At 57.1% G+C, this 17,607-nt stretch overlaps 5 protein-coding genes across 5 annotated transcripts; all 5 read right to left on the bottom strand.

The window, feature by feature from the left end:
- Positions 1-215: 215 nt before the first annotated feature.
- LOC134549407 (inositol 1,4,5-trisphosphate receptor-interacting protein-like 1) lies at positions 216-1,790 on the bottom strand. Its single transcript, XM_063394953.1, has one exon. It carries the CDS (start codon positions 1,788-1,790, stop codon positions 216-218), a length of 1,575 nt encoding a protein of 524 aa, XP_063251023.1.
- Positions 1,791-3,970: 2,180 nt separating this feature from the next.
- LOC134549426 (inositol 1,4,5-trisphosphate receptor-interacting protein-like 1) lies at positions 3,971-5,545 on the bottom strand. The gene has a single exon (XM_063394971.1). It carries the CDS (start codon positions 5,543-5,545, stop codon positions 3,971-3,973), a length of 1,575 nt encoding a protein of 524 aa, XP_063251041.1.
- Positions 5,546-7,725: 2,180 nt separating this feature from the next.
- On the bottom strand, positions 7,726-9,300 carry LOC134549427 (inositol 1,4,5-trisphosphate receptor-interacting protein-like 1). Its single transcript, XM_063394972.1, has one exon. It carries the CDS (start codon positions 9,298-9,300, stop codon positions 7,726-7,728), a length of 1,575 nt encoding a protein of 524 aa, XP_063251042.1.
- A 2,180-nt stretch (positions 9,301-11,480) lies between these two features.
- On the bottom strand, positions 11,481-13,055 carry LOC134549430 (inositol 1,4,5-trisphosphate receptor-interacting protein-like 1). Its single transcript, XM_063394976.1, has one exon. The coding sequence runs from the start codon at positions 13,053-13,055 to the stop codon at positions 11,481-11,483; it is 1,575 nt and encodes a 524-aa protein (XP_063251046.1).
- A 2,180-nt stretch (positions 13,056-15,235) lies between these two features.
- LOC134549406 (inositol 1,4,5-trisphosphate receptor-interacting protein-like 1) lies at positions 15,236-16,810 on the bottom strand. Its single transcript, XM_063394952.1, has one exon. The coding sequence runs from the start codon at positions 16,808-16,810 to the stop codon at positions 15,236-15,238; it is 1,575 nt and encodes a 524-aa protein (XP_063251022.1).
- Positions 16,811-17,607: the final 797 nt, after the last annotated feature.

The following is a 17,607-nucleotide window of genomic DNA, read 5'->3' as shown; positions in this document are numbered from 1 at the left end:
AGGCAACATCACTGTTGTAACGGGAAGGTGAAGGGCATGGCAACTCCGAGACGTGTCCGCACAAGGAATCCATGTGCTGCAGCGTCTTCCTTCCGCACGGGCAGGAAAGCAGCTTCAGGATTGCCAGGGACAAAAGCAGGACTTATGCAGCGTTCACGTGGCTGCCATAGGCTGTGAGCCCCGCCAGCAGAGCTCTGTACAGCAGGCAACTCCTCTCAGTGGCTGGAGAGCAGCACCCAGAGGCGATAGCGCAGCTGACCATAGGCGTGCACGGCCTCTCTGTGGGCGGCCGGATCTCGGGCCAGGTGCTCAAAGAGGTTGAGCGGCTCAAGGCCTCGCATTGCCGGCGGCACGCTGATCTCGGCAGGAAGCCTCTTGCTGCCCAGCACAAAGGGCTCCAGGCGTTTCAGCTGCAGGCAGCGGCCCAGGTATGCCATGATGGCCCAGAGCTGCCGTGCAAATTCACTGCTGCGCCACCGGGACAGCGGGACGGTGGTCAGCACGTGCATGACCACAGTCTTCCAGACAGAGCTGGAGAAACCTGTGCCCCTGAGGAGGCAGGTGAAGACCTGCAGGCATTTCAGGGCCAAGCGCTCACACGGCACCTGCCTGGCAATGTGCCGGAAGAATTTCACCTCAGCCGCAGCGCACGTCTCGGGCCACGCTGTGCTTGGGATGAAGTCGGCCCCGGCGGGCCGGCTTCTCCCAAAGGTCCTGGAGACGCCTTCCTGGGCCTCTGCGGTCTGGCTGACCACAAAGATGTCGGAGTCCCCATGGCGCACCCCAAGGAACACCTCCAGCGTCAGGCTCTTCTGGCCTTGGCTCAGCCGCAATTGGCAGGAACGGCTGCAGGGCTGGATCGCCAAGTGCCAGGAGCCTGACTGAGGCACGTGCGGCCACGAGGATTTCACCAAGCCGTGGAACCAGCGGCAGGTTTTCTCCACGTCCAGGTAGGAGCCGGTGCACAGTGTCTTGAGGAGGCTGCGCTCAGGCTTGCGCTGCAGCTTCTTCTGCGAGTGGTGCAGCAAGCACAACAGCTCCTCGCCCTGCTGCTCCCTCTGGCACGTGCACACCAGCTCCACACGGACGCTGAAGCTCCTTGCTGCCATCTGCCCTGCACTGTTCAGCTCTAAGTAGAAGGTGTGCCCTGGCGGGGGGTTCAGGGGGACTAGCACACGGTACACCCCATCCCACTCACGGGGACTCCAACCCTCAAAAGCACTGCCCACCCCAATGGCTTCCTCAGGCACCGGGTAGAAAGTCTTGCTCACGCTGTCCACAAAGACACGCCTCAAGCTCTCCATCAGCTCAGCTATCACTGAGCAACCTCTCTCCAGCTCCTCCACAGCCCAGTCTATGCGATCCACTGAAAGGATGCCTTGCTTATTTCCACCATCTCGCCTGTCTGCTCTGTCTTCCATTCCACCACTGCCGCTTTCTTCCTTGCCACCATCACTGCCTTCTTTTCCACTGGCTGCCACGTCACCTTGACCGTCTACTTTTCTATCCTCGTTCTTGCTTCTCTCCACATTTACACTGCCCTGTTCTTCATCCTTGTTTCTAGCCTTGCCATCCTCTTTTAACACTGCCTTCTTTTCTTCCTCAATTGCAGCAAAGCCACTATGGTCCCCTTCCTTCCCACCATCCCTGCTGTCTTCCTGCCCACTCCAATCACGGCCTCTCTGTTCACTGGCATCGCTGCTTTCCTGCACCTTCACATCTGTGTATTCTTCCTCTCCATCTACACCGTCTTCACCTTCATTTACGTCATCACTGTTGCCAGCCTTCATATTCTCACCACCGGTTGTTTCTTTGTTTCCATCCTCTTCTTCCTCCTTTCCAGCATCCTGGTCTTGCTCCACCTGCACATCAGTGCCTTCAATGCTGTTGTCACCCTCTTCTTCAATTGCAGCCACAGGACTGCTGTCGCTCTCATCTCCACTGCTGCTGTTGTCTGCCTCCATAGACAGATCAATGTTTTTCTTGCCTTCCGTTGAATCAACGCTTCCTTCTTCCTCTTCCTTTCCTCTCTCATCTCCTAAGCTCTTGCAGGAGCTCTGGTCCTTGCTGCTGCTGCTGGCTTCCCAGCTCCTTCTCCTGCAGCTAAACCACAGGATCAAGAGGAGCAGGACTCCAGCAAGAGCGCAGAACGGCCACTGCTGCAGAGCACCAAAGAGCACGGCTCCCCAGCCCAGCTCCTGCTGCTCCGGGGGCCCCTGCTCCAGCTCCTGCAGCAGCCGAGCCATCTCGCGCTCCAGCAGCTCCCGACGCTCCTGCATGCGCCGGTGCGTGGCCTCATCCAGCCCACCGCCAGCAGGCTGCGGGTACTGCATCAGGCTGTGCACCAGCACGAAGAGCAAGGCCAACAACGCCATGGTCTGCAGGGGGACACACGCAAGGGGTTCAGTGGGGCCGCAATGGAGACAGACACTGGGGGCCAGGAGCCGCAGCGAGGGAGCGGCGGCAAGGACAGGGCCCCGGGCAGCTGGCAGGCGGCAAGGCCTGCACTGCTGCCCCCGCAGGCCCCGGGGCCTGAGCAAGGCGCTGCCGCCAAGGGGCTGGGCCCTGCACGCAGGGGCAGAACACACGCCCCGGCTGCTGCCCCCTCTGCCCCAGCCCTCCTCCTGCCCCGTCTCCTCACTGCGTGTGCACTCACCGCTTGCCCAAGCTCTCCTGGGGCAGCAGCACCGGCTGGGGCCTTTTACAGCTGCCCCCATTGTGACACGGCGCCTGTGCTGTCACAGAGCCCAGAGCGCATCACAGGCCACCCCCGCCCGCCGTCCCCAGCCCAGCTCGGGGAGCCCATCATGGCCCTGGGCACCCAAAGCCTCAACAGACACCAAGTGCAGACTTATGCCTTGGGAACCCGGGAACCCCAGAGCTTCCCTTTACAAAGGAGGCTCAATTGCACCCCCCACTACCCTTGTCAAATCTAAATTTGGGAGATATGACCCATGGATGTTCCCAGTGTAAGGGTGCAGGCTTTTATTTATCATTGAAGGCAGAACGTTTTCCCTATGAATATTGATCTTGATAGTTAAGGATACTTTAGCTGTTTTGACCACCATGACTTCTGGTTGAATTCAAGAGGCCAAAGGAATAGCCCCGCTTCAATGCACCATGCAAGTTACTGATGGGCACAATCCCCATTTGAGTCACTTTGTCATTTTTTCAGGAAGTTGCCCTGGATGGCCATTCTTTAAGAAATGGTGGGTTAAATAAAAAGGACACATTTCAGGCAATTTGAGAAACTGCTCTCATTTTATTAATTTTTCCAACACAGATATCCAAATATTACTGGAAAACAGACAAGCAACCACAGTGGGGTCCTTGAATTCCCTCAACTAAGGGTAACTTTGCACAACAGTTATACACTAACAGCACTAAAGGGCCTCCTCCGGCAGACATAAACAAGTCTCATGAAAACTTGGACTACCTATTCTCCTAAAGTGCATCTACAAGGACCTCCATCCTTACAAAACCATTAAAGCTACAGCTCACTACAGCATAACTACATTAAGTCCCTAACAGCCTAGGCTTCCGTCTTTGAGGTGATCTAAGAACCCTCTCCTTACAAAACCATTCAGACTACAGATCACTACTCTACTAACTACACTAACTACATGACTCTACTAACTACACTAAATACCAAACAGGCTGGATTTCTGTCTTTGAGGCGATCCAAGCAACCTCCATCAGATTCACTCTCTTCTGTGAGGATGTGCAAGTGGAGCTACTTTCTGCCTCACAGGCTTAGGCAACATCACTGTTGTAACGGGAAGGTGAAGGGCATGGCAACTCCGAGACGTGTCCGCACAAGGAATCCATGTGCTGCAGCGTCTTCCTTCCGCACGGGCAGGAAAGCAGCTTCAGGATTGCCAGGGACAAAAGCAGGACTTATGCAGCGTTCACGTGGCTGCCATAGGCTGTGAGCCCCGCCAGCAGAGCTCTGTACAGCAGGCAACTCCTCTCAGTGGCTGGAGAGCAGCACCCAGAGGCGATAGCGCAGCTGACCATAGGCGTGCACGGCCTCTCTGTGGGCGGCCGGATCTCGGGCCAGGTGCTCAAAGAGGTTGAGCGGCTCAAGGCCTCGCATTGCCGGCGGCACGCTGATCTCGGCAGGAAGCCTCTTGCTGCCCAGCACAAAGGGCTCCAGGCGTTTCAGCTGCAGGCAGCGGCCCAGGTATGCCATGATGGCCCAGAGCTGCCGTGCAAATTCACTGCTGCGCCACCGGGACAGCGGGACGGTGGTCAGCACGTGCATGACCACAGTCTTCCAGACAGAGCTGGAGAAACCTGTGCCCCTGAGGAGGCAGGTGAAGACCTGCAGGCATTTCAGGGCCAAGCGCTCACACGGCACCTGCCTGGCAATGTGCCGGAAGAATTTCACCTCGGCCGCAGCGCACGTCTCGGGCCACGCTGTGCTTGGGATGAAGTCGGCCCCGGCGGGCCGGCTTCTCCCAAAGGTCCTGGAGACGCCTTCCTGGGCCTCTGCGGTCTGGCTGACCACAAAGATGTCGGAGTCCCCATGGCGCACCCCAAGGAACACCTCCAGCGTCAGGCTCTTCTGGCCTTGGCTCAGCCGCAATTGGCAGGAACGGCTGCAGGGCTGGATCGCCAAGTGCCAGGAGCCTGACTGAGGCACGTGCGGCCACGAGGATTTCACCAAGCCGTGGAACCAGCGGCAGGTTTTCTCCACGTCCAGGTAGGAGCCGGTGCACAGTGTCTTGAGGAGGCTGCGCTCAGGCTTGCGCTGCAGCTTCTTCTGCGAGTGGTGCAGCAAGCACAACAGCTCCTCGCCCTGCTGCTCCCTCTGGCACGTGCACACCAGCTCCACACGGACGCTGAAGCTCCTTGCTGCCATCTGCCCTGCACTGTTCAGCTCTAAGTAGAAGGTGTGCCCTGGCGGGGGGTTCAGGGGGACTAGCACACGGTACACCCCATCCCACTCACGGGGACTCCAACCCTCAAAAGCACTGCCCACCCCAATGGCTTCCTCAGGCACCGGGTAGAAAGTCTTGCTCACGCTGTCCACAAAGACATGCCTCAAGCTTTCCATCAGCTCAGCTATCACTGAGCAACCTCTCTCCAGCTCCTCCACAGCCCAGTCTATGCGATCCACTGAAAGGATGCCTTGCTTATTTCCACCATCTCGCCTGTCTGCTCTGTCTTCCATTCCACCACTGCCGCTTTCTTCCTTGCCACCATCACTGCCTTCTTTTCCACTGGCTGCCACGTCACCTTGACCGTCTACTTTTCTATCCTCGTTCTTGCTTCTCTCCACATTTACACTGCCCTGTTCTTCATCCTTGTTTCTAGCCTTGCCATCCTCTTTTAACACTGCCTTCTTTTCTTCCTCAATTGCAGCAAAGCCACTATGGTCCCCTTCCTTCCCACCATCCCTGCTGTCTTCCTGCCCACTCCAATCACGGCCTCTCTGTTCACTGGCATCGCTGCTTTCCTGCACCTTCACATCTGTGTATTCTTCCTCTCCATCTACACCGTCTTCACCTTCATTTACGTCATCACTGTTGCCAGCCTTCATATTCTCACCACCGGTTGTTTCTTTGTTTCCATCCTCTTCTTCCTCCTTTCCAGCATCCTGGTCTTGCTCCACCTGCACATCAGTGCCTTCAATGCTGTTGTCACCCTCTTCTTCAATTGCAGCCACAGGACTGCTGTCGCTCTCATCTCCACTGCTGCTGTTGTCTGCCTCCATAGACAGATCAATGTTTTTCTTGCCTTCCGTTGAATCAACGCTTCCTTCTTCCTCTTCCTTTCCTCTCTCATCTCCTAAGCTCTTGCAGGAGCTCTGGTCCTTGCTGCTGCTGCTGGCTTCCCAGCTCCTTCTCCTGCAGCTAAACCACAGGATCAAGAGGAGCAGGACTCCAGCAAGAGCGCAGAACGGCCACTGCTGCAGAGCACCAAAGAGCGCGGCTCCCCAGCCCAGCTCCTGCTGCTCCGGGGGCCCCTGCTCCAGCTCCTGCAGCAGCCGAGCCATCTCGCGCTCCAGCAGCTCCCGACGCTCCTGCATGCGCCGGTGCGTGGCCTCATCCAGCCCACCGCCAGCAGGCTGCGGGTACTGCATCAGGCTGTGCACCAGCACGAAGAGCAAGGCCAACAACGCCATGGTCTGCAGGGGGACACACGCAAGGGGTTCAGTGGGGCCGCAATGGAGACAGACACTGGGGGCCAGGAGCCGCAGCGAGGGAGCGGCGGCAAGGACAGGGCCCCGGGCAGCTGGCAGGCGGCAAGGCCTGCACCGCTGCCCCCGCAGGCCCCGGGGCCTGAGCAAGGCGCTGCCGCCAAGGGGCTGGGCCCTGCACGCAGGGGCAGAACACACGCCCCGGCTGCTGCCCCCTCTGCCCCAGCCCTCCTCCTGCCCCGTCTCCTCACTGCGTGTGCACTCACCGCTTGCCCAAGCTCTCCTGGGGCAGCAGCACCGGCTGGGGCCTTTTACAGCTGCCCCCATTGTGACACGGCGCCTGTGCTGTCACAGAGCCCAGAGCGCATCACAGGCCACCCCCGCCCGCCGTCCCCAGCCCAGCTCGGGGAGCCCATCATGGCCCTGGGCACCCAAAGCCTCAACAGACACCAAGTGCAGACTTATGCCTTGGGAACCCGGGAACCCCAGAGCTTCCCTTGACAAAGGAGGCTCAATTGCACCCCCCACTACCCTTGTCAAATCTAAATTTGGGAGATATGACCCATGGATGTTCCCAGTGTAAGGGTGCAGGCTTTTATTTATCATTGAAGGCAGAACGTTTTCCCTATGAATATTGATCTTGATAGTTAAGGATACTTTAGCTGTTTTGACCACCATGACTTCTGGTTGAATTCAAGAGGCCAAAGGAATAGCCCCGCTTCAATGCACCATGCAAGTTACTGATGGGCACAATCCCCATTTGAGTCACTTTGTCATTTTTTCAGGAAGTTGCCCTGGATGGCCATTCTTTAAGAAATGGTGGGTTAAATAAAAAGGACACATTTCAGGCAATTTGAGAAACTGCTCTCATTTTATTAATTTTTCCAACACAGATATCCAAATATTACTGGAAAACAGACAAGCAACCACAGTGGGGTCCTTGAATTCCCTCAACTAAGGGTAACTTTGCACAACAGTTATACACTAACAGCACTAAAGGGCCTCCTCCGGCAGACATAAACAAGTCTCATGAAAACTTGGACTACCTATTCTCCTAAAGTGCATCTACAAGGACCTCCACCCTTACAAAACCATTAAAGCTACAGCTCACTACAGCATAACTACATTAAGTCCCTAACAGCCTAGGCTTCCGTCTTTGAGGTGATCTAAGAACCCTCTCCTTACAAAACCATTCAGACTACAGATCACTACTCTACTAACTACACTAACTACATGACTCTACTAACTACACTAAATACCAAACAGGCTGGATTTCTGTCTTTGAGGCGATCCAAGCAACCTCCATCAGATTCACTCTCTTCTGTGAGGATGTGCAAGTGGAGCTACTTTCTGCCTCACAGGCTTAGGCAACATCACTGTTGTAACGGGAAGGTGAAGGGCATGGCAACTCCGAGACGTGTCCGCACAAGGAATCCACGTGCTGCAGCGTCTTCCTTCCGCACGGGCAGGAAAGCAGCTTCAGGATTGCCAGGGACAAAAGCAGGACTTATGCAGCGTTCACGTGGCTGCCATAGGCTGTGAGCCCCGCCAGCAGAGCTCTGTACAGCAGGCAACTCCTCTCAGTGGCTGGAGAGCAGCACCCAGAGGCGATAGCGCAGCTGACCATAGGCGTGCACGGCCTCTCTGTGGGCGGCCGGATCTCGGGCCAGGTGCTCAAAGAGGTTGAGCGGCTCAAGGCCTCGCATTGCCGGCGGCACGCTGATCTCGGCAGGAAGCCTCTTGCTGCCCAGCACAAAGGGCTCCAGGCGTTTCAGCTGCAGGCAGCGGCCCAGGTATGCCATGATGGCCCAGAGCTGCCGTGCAAATTCACTGCTGCGCCACCGGGACAGCGGGACGGTGGTCAGCACGTGCATGACCACAGTCTTCCAGACAGAGCTGGAGAAACCTGTGCCCCTGAGGAGGCAGGTGAAGACCTGCAGGCATTTCAGGGCCAAGCGCTCACACGGCACCTGCCTGGCAATGTGCCGGAAGAATTTCACCTCGGCCACAGCGCACGTCTCGGGCCACGCTGTGCTTGGGTTGAAGTCGGCCCCGGCGGGCCGGCTTCTCCCAAAGGTCCTGGAGACGCCTTCCTGGGCCTCTGCGGTCTGGCTGACCACAAAGATGTCGGAGTCCCCATGGCGCACCCCAAGGAACACCTCCAGCGTCAGGCTCTTCTGGCCTTGGCTCAGCCGCAATTGGCAGGAACGGCTGCAGGGCTGGATCGCCAAGTGCCAGGAGCCTGACTGAGGCACGTGCGGCCACGAGGATTTCACCAAGCCGTGGAACCAGCGGCAGGTTTTCTCCACGTCCAGGTAGGAGCCGGTGCACAGTGTCTTGAGGAGGCTGCGCTCAGGCTTGCGCTGCAGCTTCTTCTGCGAGTGGTGCAGCAAGCACAACAGCTCCTCGCCCTGCTGCTCCCTCTGGCACGTGCACACCAGCTCCACACGGACGCTGAAGCTCCTTGCTGCCATCTGCCCTGCACTGTTCAGCTCTAAGTAGAAGGTGTGCCCTGGCGGGGGGTTCAGGGGGACTAGCACACGGTACACCCCATCCCACTCACGGGGACTCCAACCCTCAAAAGCACTGCCCACCCCAATGGCTTCCTCAGGCACCGGGTAGAAAGTCTTGCTCACGCTGTCCACAAAGACACGCCTCAAGCTCTCCATCAGCTCAGCTATCACTGAGCAACCTCTCTCCAGCTCCTCCACAGCCCAGTCTATGCGATCCACTGAAAGGATGCCTTGCTTATTTCCACCATCTCGCCTGTCTGCTCTGTCTTCCATTCCACCACTGCCGCTTTCTTCCTTGCCACCATCACTGCCTTCTTTTCCACTGGCTGCCACGTCACCTTGACCGTCTACTTTTCTATCCTCGTTCTTGCTTCTCTCCACATTTACACTGCCCTGTTCTTCATCCTTGTTTCTAGCCTTGCCATCCTCTTTTAACACTGCCTTCTTTTCTTCCTCAATTGCAGCAAAGCCACTATGGTCCCCTTCCTTCCCACCATCCCTGCTGTCTTCCTGCCCACTCCAATCACGGCCTCTCTGTTCACTGGCATCGCTGCTTTCCTGCACCTTCACATCTGTGTATTCTTCCTCTCCATCTACACCGTCTTCACCTTCATTTACGTCATCACTGTTGCCAGCCTTCATATTCTCACCACCGGTTGTTTCTTTGTTTCCATCCTCTTCTTCCTCCTTTCCAGCATCCTGGTCTTGCTCCACCTGCACATCAGTGCCTTCAATGCTGTTGTCACCCTCTTCTTCAATTGCAGCCACAGGACTGCTGTCGCTCTCATCTCCACTGCTGCTGTTGTCTGCCTCCATAGACAGATCAATGTTTTTCTTGCCTTCCGTTGAATCAACGCTTCCTTCTTCCTCTTCCTTTCCTCTCTCATCTCCTAAGCTCTTGCAGGAGCTCTGGTCCTTGCTGCTGCTGCTGGCTTCCCAGCTCCTTCTCCTGCAGCTAAACCACAGGATCAAGAGGAGCAGGACTCCAGCAAGAGCGCAGAACGGCCACTGCTGCAGAGCACCAAAGAGCGCGGCTCCCCAGCCCAGCTCCTGCTGCTCCGGGGGCCCCTGCTCCAGCTCCTGCAGCAGCCGAGCCATCTCGCGCTCCAGCAGCTCCCGACGCTCCTGCATGCGCCGGTGCGTGGCCTCATCCAGCCCACCGCCAGCAGGCTGCGGGTACTGCATCAGGCTGTGCACCAGCACGAAGAGCAAGGCCAACAACGCCATGGTCTGCAGGGGGACACACGCAAGGGGTTCAGTGGGGCCGCAATGGAGACAGACACTGGGGGCCAGGAGCCGCAGCGAGGGAGCGGCGGCAAGGACAGGGCCCCGGGCAGCTGGCAGGCGGCAAGGCCTGCACCGCTGCCCCCGCAGGCCCCGGGGCCTGAGCAAGGCGCTGCCGCCAAGGGGCTGGGCCCTGCACGCAGGGGCAGAACACACGCCCCGGCTGCTGCCCCCTCTGCCCCAGCCCTCCTCCTGCCCCGTCTCCTCACTGCGTGTGCACTCACCGCTTGCCCAAGCTCTCCTGGGGCAGCAGCACCGGCTGGGGCCTTTTACAGCTGCCCCCATTGTGACACGGCGCCTGTGCTGTCACAGAGCCCAGAGCGCATCACAGGCCACCCCCGCCCGCCGTCCCCAGCCCAGCTCGGGGAGCCCATCATGGCCCTGGGCACCCAAAGCCTCAACAGACACCAAGTGCAGACTTATGCCTTGGGAACCCGGGAACCCCAGAGCTTCCCTTGACAAAGGAGGCTCAATTGCACCCCCCACTACCCTTGTCAAATCTAAATTTGGGAGATATGACCCATGGATGTTCCCAGTGTAAGGGTGCAGGCTTTTATTTATCATTGAAGGCAGAACGTTTTCCCTATGAATATTGATCTTGATAGTTAAGGATACTTTAGCTGTTTTGACCACCATGACTTCTGGTTGAATTCAAGAGGCCAAAGGAATAGCCCCGCTTCAATGCACCATGCAAGTTACTGATGGGCACAATCCCCATTTGAGTCACTTTGTCATTTTTTCAGGAAGTTGCCCTGGATGGCCATTCTTTAAGAAATGGTGGGTTAAATAAAAAGGACACATTTCAGGCAATTTGAGAAACTGCTCTCATTTTATTAATTTTTCCAACACAGATATCCAAATATTACTGGAAAACAGACAAGCAACCACAGTGGGGTCCTTGAATTCCCTCAACTAAGGGTAACTTTGCACAACAGTTATACACTAACAGCACTAAAGGGCCTCCTCCGGAAGACATAAACAAGTCTCATGAAAACTTGGACTACCTATTCTCCTAAAGTGCATCTACAAGGACCTCCATCCTTACAAAACCATTAAAGCTACAGCTCACTACAGCATAACTACATTAAGTCCCTAACAGCCTAGGCTTCCGTCTTTGAGGTGATCTAAGAACCCTCTCCTTACAAAACCATTCAGACTACAGATCACTACTCTACTAACTACACTAACTACATGACTCTACTAACTACACTAAATACCAAACAGGCTGGATTTCTGTCTTTGAGGCGATCCAAGCAACCTCCATCAGATTCACTCTCTTCTGTGAGGATGTGCAAGTGGAGCTACTTTCTGCCTCACAGGCTTAGGCAACATCACTGTTGTAACGGGAAGGTGAAGGGCATGGCAACTCCGAGACATGTCCACACAAGGAATCCATGTGCTGCAGCGTCTTCCTTCCGCACGGGCAGGAAAGCAGCTTCAGGATTGCCAGGGACAAAAGCAGGACTTATGCAGCGTTCACGTGGCTGCCATAGGCTGTGAGCCCCGCCAGCAGAGCTCTGTACAGCAGGCAACTCCTCTCAGTGGCTGGAGAGCAGCACCCAGAGGCGATAGCGCAGCTGACCATAGGCGTGCACGGCCTCTCTGTGGGCGGCCGGATCTCGGGCCAGGTGCTCAAAGAGGTTGAGCGGCTCAAGGCCTCGCATTGCCGGCGGCACGCTGATCTCTGCAGGAAGCCTCTTGCTGCCCAGCACAAAGGGCTCCAGGCGTTTCAGCTGCAGGCAGCGGCCCAGGTATGCCATGATGGCCCAGAGCTGCCGTGCAAATTCACTGCTGCGCCACCGGGACAGCGGGACGGTGGTCAGCACGTGCATGACCACAGTCTTCCAGACAGAGCTGGAGAAACCTGTGCCCCTGAGGAGGCAGGTGAAGACCTGCAGGCATTTCAGGGCCAAGCGCTCACACGGCACCTGCCTGGCAATGTGCCGGAAGAATTTCACCTCGGCCACAGCGCACGTCTCGGGCCACGCTGTGCTTGGGTTGAAGTCGGCCCCGGCGGGCCGGCTTCTCCCAAAGGTCCTGGAGACACCTTCCTGGGCCTCTGCGGTCTGGCTGACCACAAAGATGTCGGAGTCCCCATGGCGCACCCCAAGGAACACCTCCAGCGTCAGGCTCTTCTGGCCTTGGCTCAGCCGCAATTGGCAGGAACGGCTGCAGGGCTGGATCGCCAAGTGCCAGGAGCCTGACTGAGGCACGTGCGGCCACGAGGATTTCACCAAGCCGTGGAACCAGCGGCAGGTTTTCTCCACGTCCAGGTAGGAGCCGGTGCACAGTGTCTTGAGGAGGCTGCGCTCAGGCTTGCGCTGCAGCTTCTTCTGCGAGTGGTGCAGCAAGCACAACAGCTCCTCGCCCTGCTGCTCCCTCTGGCACGTGCACACCAGCTCCACACGGACGCTGAAGCTCCTTGCTGCCATCTGCCCTGCACTGTTCAGCTCTAAGTAGAAGGTGTGCCCTGGCGGGGGGTTCAGGGGGACTAGCACACGGTACACCCCATCCCACTCACGGGGACTCCAACCCTCAAAAGCACTGCCCACCCCAATGGCTTCCTCAGGCACCGGGTAGAAAGTCTTGCTCACGCTGTCCACAAAGACACGCCTCAAGCTCTCCATCAGCTCAGCTATCACTGAGCAACCTCTCTCCAGCTCCTCCACAGCCCAGTCTATGCGATCCACTGAAAGGATGCCTTGCTTATTTCCACCATCTCGCCTGTCTGCTCTGTCTTCCATTCCACCACTGCTGCTTTCTTCCTTGCCACCATCACTGCCTTCTTTTCCACTGGCTGCCACGTCACCTTGACCGTCTACTTTTCTATCCTCGTTCTTGCTTCTCTCCACATTTACACTGCCCTGTTCTTCATCCTTGTTTCTAGCCTTGCCATCCTCTTTTAACACTGCCTTCTTTTCTTCCTCAATTGCAGCAAAGCCACTATGGTCCCCTTCCTTCCCACCATCCCTGCTGTCTTCCTGCCCACTCCAATCACGGCCTCTCTGTTCACTGGCATCGCTGCTTTCCTGCACCTTCACATCTGTGTATTCTTCCTCTCCATCTACACCGTCTTCACCTTCATTTACGTCATCACTGTTGCCAGCCTTCATATTCTCACCACCGGTTGTTTCTTTGTTTCCATCCTCTTCTTCCTCCTTTCCAGCATCCTGGTCTTGCTCCACCTGCACATCAGTGCCTTCAATGCTGTTGTCACCCTCTTCTTCAATTGCAGCCACAGGACTGCTGTCGCTCTCATCTCCACTGCTGCTGTTGTCTGCCTCCATAGACAGATCAATGTTTTTCTTGCCTTCCGTTGAATCAACGCTTCCTTCTTCCTCTTCCTTTCCTCTCTCATCTCCTAAGCTCTTGCAGGAGCTCTGGTCCTTGCTGCTGCTGCTGGCTTCCCAGCTCCTTCTCCTGCAGCTAAACCACAGGATCAAGAGGAGCAGGACTCCAGCAAGAGCGCAGAACGGCCACTGCTGCAGAGCACCAAAGAGCGCGGCTCCCCAGCCCAGCTCCTGCTGCTCCGGGGGCCCCTGCTCCAGCTCCTGCAGCAGCCGAGCCATCTCGCGCTCCAGCAGCTCCCGACGCTCCTGCATGCGCCGGTGCGTGGCCTCATCCAGCCCACCGCCAGCAGGCTGCGGGTACTGCATCAGGCTGTGCACCAGCACGAAGAGCAAGGCCAACAACGCCATGGTCTGCAGGGGGACACACGCAAGGGGTTCAGTGGGGCCGCAATGGAGACAGACACTGGGGGCCAGGAGCCGCAGCGAGGGAGCGGCGGCAAGGACAGGGCCCCGGGCAGCTGGCAGGCGGCAAGGCCTGCACCGCTGCCCCCGCAGGCCCCGGGGCCTGAGCAAGGCGCTGCCGCCAAGGGGCTGGGCCCTGCACGCAGGGGCAGAACACACGCCCCGGCTGCTGCCCCCTCTGCCCCAGCCCTCCTCCTGCCCCGTCTCCTCACTGCGTGTGCACTCACCGCTTGCCCAAGCTCTCCTGGGGCAGCAGCACCGGCTGGGGCCTTTTACAGCTGCCCCCATTGTGACACGGCGCCTGTGCTGTCACAGAGCCCAGAGCGCATCACAGGCCACCCCCGCCCGCCGTCCCCAGCCCAGCTCGGGGAGCCCATCATGGCCCTGGGCACCCAAAGCCTCAACAGACACCAAGTGCAGACTTATGCCTTGGGAACCCGGGAACCCCAGAGCTTCCCTTGACAAAGGAGGCTCAATTGCACCCCCCACTACCCTTGTCAAATCTAAATTTGGGAGATATGACCCATGGATGTTCCCAGTGTAAGGGTGCAGGCTTTTATTTATCATTGAAGGCAGAACGTTTTCCCTATGAATATTGATCTTGATAGTTAAGGATACTTTAGCTGTTTTGACCACCATGACTTCTGGTTGAATTCAAGAGGCCAAAGGAATAGCCCCGCTTCAATGCACCATGCAAGTTACTGATGGGCACAATCCCCATTTGAGTCACTTTGTCATTTTTTCAGGAAGTTGCCCTGGATGGCCATTCTTTAAGAAATGGTGGGTTAAATAAAAAGGACACATTTCAGGCAATTTGAGAAACTGCTCTCATTTTATTAATTTTTCCAACACAGATATCCAAATATTACTGGAAAACAGACAAGCAACCACAGTGGGGTCCTTGAATTCCCTCAACTAAGGGTAACTTTGCACAACAGTTATACACTAACAGCACTAAAGGGCCTCCTCCGGAAGACATAAACAAGTCTCATGAAAACTTGGACTACCTATTCTCCTAAAGTGCATCTACAAGGACCTCCATCCTTACAAAACCATTAAAGCTACAGCTCACTACAGCATAACTACATTAAGTCCCTAACAGCCTAGGCTTCCGTCTTTGAGGTGATCTAAGAACCCTCTCCTTACAAAACCATTCAGACTACAGATCACTACTCTACTAACTACACTAACTACATGACTCTACTAACTACACTAAATACCAAACAGGCTGGATTTCTGTCTTTGAGGCGATCCAAGCAACCTCCATCAGATTCACTCTCTTCTGTGAGGATGTGCAAGTGGAGCTACTTTCTGCCTCACAGGCTTAGGCAACATCACTGTTGTAACGGGAAGGTGAAGGGCATGGCAACTCCGAGACGTGTCCGCACAAGGAATCCATGTGCTGCAGCGTCTTCCTTCCGCACGGGCAGGAAAGCAGCTTCAGGATTGCCAGGGACAAAAGCAGGACTTATGCAGCGTTCACGTGGCTGCCATAGGCTGTGAGCCCCGCCAGCAGAGCTCTGTACAGCAGGCAACTCCTCTCAGTGGCTGGAGAGCAGCACCCAGAGGCGATAGCGCAGCTGACCATAGGCGTGCACGGCCTCTCTGTGGGCGGCCGGATCTCGGGCCAGGTGCTCAAAGAGGTTGAGCGGCTCAAGGCCTCGCATTGCCGGCGGCACGCTGATCTCGGCAGGAAGCCTCTTGCTGCCCAGCACAAAGGGCTCCAGGCGTTTCAGCTGCAGGCAGCGGCCCAGGTATGCCATGATGGCCCAGAGCTGCCGTGCAAATTCACTGCTGCGCCACCGGGACAGCGGGACGGTGGTCAGCACGTGCATGACCACAGTCTTCCAGACAGAGCTGGAGAAACCTGTGCCCCTGAGGAGGCAGGTGAAGACCTGCAGGCATTTCAGGGCCAAGCGCTCACACGGCACCTGCCTGGCAATGTGCCGGAAGAATTTCACCTCAGCCGCAGCGCACGTCTCGGGCCACGCTGTGCTTGGGATGAAGTCGGCCCCGGCGGGCCGGCTTCTCCCAAAGGTCCTGGAGACGCCTTCCTGGGCCTCTGCGGTCTGGCTGACCACAAAGATGTCGGAGTCCCCATGGCGCACCCCAAGGAACACCTCCAGCGTCAGGCTCTTCTGGCCTTGGCTCAGCCGCAATTGGCAGGAACGGCTGCAGGGCTGGATCGCCAAGTGCCAGGAGCCTGACTGAGGCACGTGCGGCCACGAGGATTTCACCAAGCCGTGGAACCAGCGGCAGGTTTTCTCCACGTCCAGGTAGGAGCCGGTGCACAGTGTCTTGAGGAGGCTGCGCTCAGGCTTGCGCTGCAGCTTCTTCTGCGAGTGGTGCAGCAAGCACAACAGCTCCTCGCCCTGCTGCTCCCTCTGGCACGTGCACACCAGCTCCACACGGACGCTGAAGCTCCTTGCTGCCATCTGCCCTGCACTGTTCAGCTCTAAGTAGAAGGTGTGCCCTGGCGGGGGGTTCAGGGGGACTAGCACACGGTACACCCCATCCCACTCACGGGGACTCCAACCCTCAAAAGCACTGCCCACCCCAATGGCTTCCTCAGGCACCGGGTAGAAAGTCTTGCTCACGCTGTCCACAAAGACACGCCTCAAGCTCTCCATCAGCTCAGCTATCACTGAGCAACCTCTCTCCAGCTCCTCCACAGCCCAGTCTATGCGATCCACTGAAAGGATGCCTTGCTTATTTCCACCATCTCGCCTGTCTGCTCTGTCTTCCATTCCACCACTGCCGCTTTCTTCCTTGCCACCATCACTGCCTTCTTTTCCACTGGCTGCCACGTCACCTTGACCGTCTACTTTTCTATCCTCGTTCTTGCTTCTCTCCACATTTACACTGCCCTGTTCTTCATCCTTGTTTCTAGCCTTGCCATCCTCTTTTAACACTGCCTTCTTTTCTTCCTCAATTGCAGCAAAGCCACTATGGTCCCCTTCCTTCCCACCATCCCTGCTGTCTTCCTGCCCACTCCAATCACGGCCTCTCTGTTCACTGGCATCGCTGCTTTCCTGCACCTTCACATCTGTGTATTCTTCCTCTCCATCTACACCGTCTTCACCTTCATTTACGTCATCACTGTTGCCAGCCTTCATATTCTCACCACCGGTTGTTTCTTTGTTTCCATCCTCTTCTTCCTCCTTTCCAGCATCCTGGTCTTGCTCCACCTGCACATCAGTGCCTTCAATGCTGTTGTCACCCTCTTCTTCAATTGCAGCCACAGGACTGCTGTCGCTCTCATCTCCACTGCTGCTGTTGTCTGCCTCCATAGACAGATCAATGTTTTTCTTGCCTTCCGTTGAATCAACGCTTCCTTCTTCCTCTTCCTTTCCTCTCTCATCTCCTAAGCTCTTGCAGGAGCTCTGGTCCTTGCTGCTGCTGCTGGCTTCCCAGCTCCTTCTCCTGCAGCTAAACCACAGGATCAAGAGGAGCAGGACTCCAGCAAGAGCGCAGAACGGCCACTGCTGCAGAGCACCAAAGAGCACGGCTCCCCAGCCCAGCTCCTGCTGCTCCGGGGGCCCCTGCTCCAGCTCCTGCAGCAGCCGAGCCATCTCGCGCTCCAGCAGCTCCCGACGCTCCTGCATGCGCCGGTGCGTGGCCTCATCCAGCCCACCGCCAGCAGGCTGCGGGTACTGCATCAGGCTGTGCACCAGCACGAAGAGCAAGGCCAACAACGCCATGGTCTGCAGGGGGACACACGCAAGGGGTTCAGTGGGGCCGCAATGGAGACAGACACTGGGGGCCAGGAGCCGCAGCGAGGGAGCGGCGGCAAGGACAGGGCCCCGGGCAGCTGGCAGGCGGCAAGGCCTGCACTGCTGCCCCCGCAGGCCCCGGGGCCTGAGCAAGGCGCTGCCGCCAAGGGGCTGGGCCCTGCACGCAGGGGCAGAACACA

This window comes from Prinia subflava, chromosome 4, assembly GCF_021018805.1.
Source record: "Prinia subflava isolate CZ2003 ecotype Zambia chromosome 4, Cam_Psub_1.2, whole genome shotgun sequence".
Classification (NCBI taxonomy): domain Eukaryota; kingdom Metazoa; phylum Chordata; class Aves; order Passeriformes; family Cisticolidae; genus Prinia; species Prinia subflava.
This window is presented reverse-complemented; position numbering and strand designations above follow the sequence as displayed.

What these genes read in the sequence shown, in the direction of transcription:
- LOC134549427 (XM_063394972.1), bottom strand. Translation starts at nt 9,300, where the DNA reads ATGAAGGCTGGCAACAGTGATGACGTAAATGAAGGTGAAGACGGTGTA.
- LOC134549407 (XM_063394953.1), bottom strand. Translation starts at nt 1,790, where the DNA reads ATGAAGGCTGGCAACAGTGATGACGTAAATGAAGGTGAAGACGGTGTA.
- LOC134549430 (XM_063394976.1), bottom strand. Translation starts at nt 13,055, where the DNA reads ATGAAGGCTGGCAACAGTGATGACGTAAATGAAGGTGAAGACGGTGTA.
- LOC134549426 (XM_063394971.1), bottom strand. Translation starts at nt 5,545, where the DNA reads ATGAAGGCTGGCAACAGTGATGACGTAAATGAAGGTGAAGACGGTGTA.
- LOC134549406 (XM_063394952.1), bottom strand. Translation starts at nt 16,810, where the DNA reads ATGAAGGCTGGCAACAGTGATGACGTAAATGAAGGTGAAGACGGTGTA.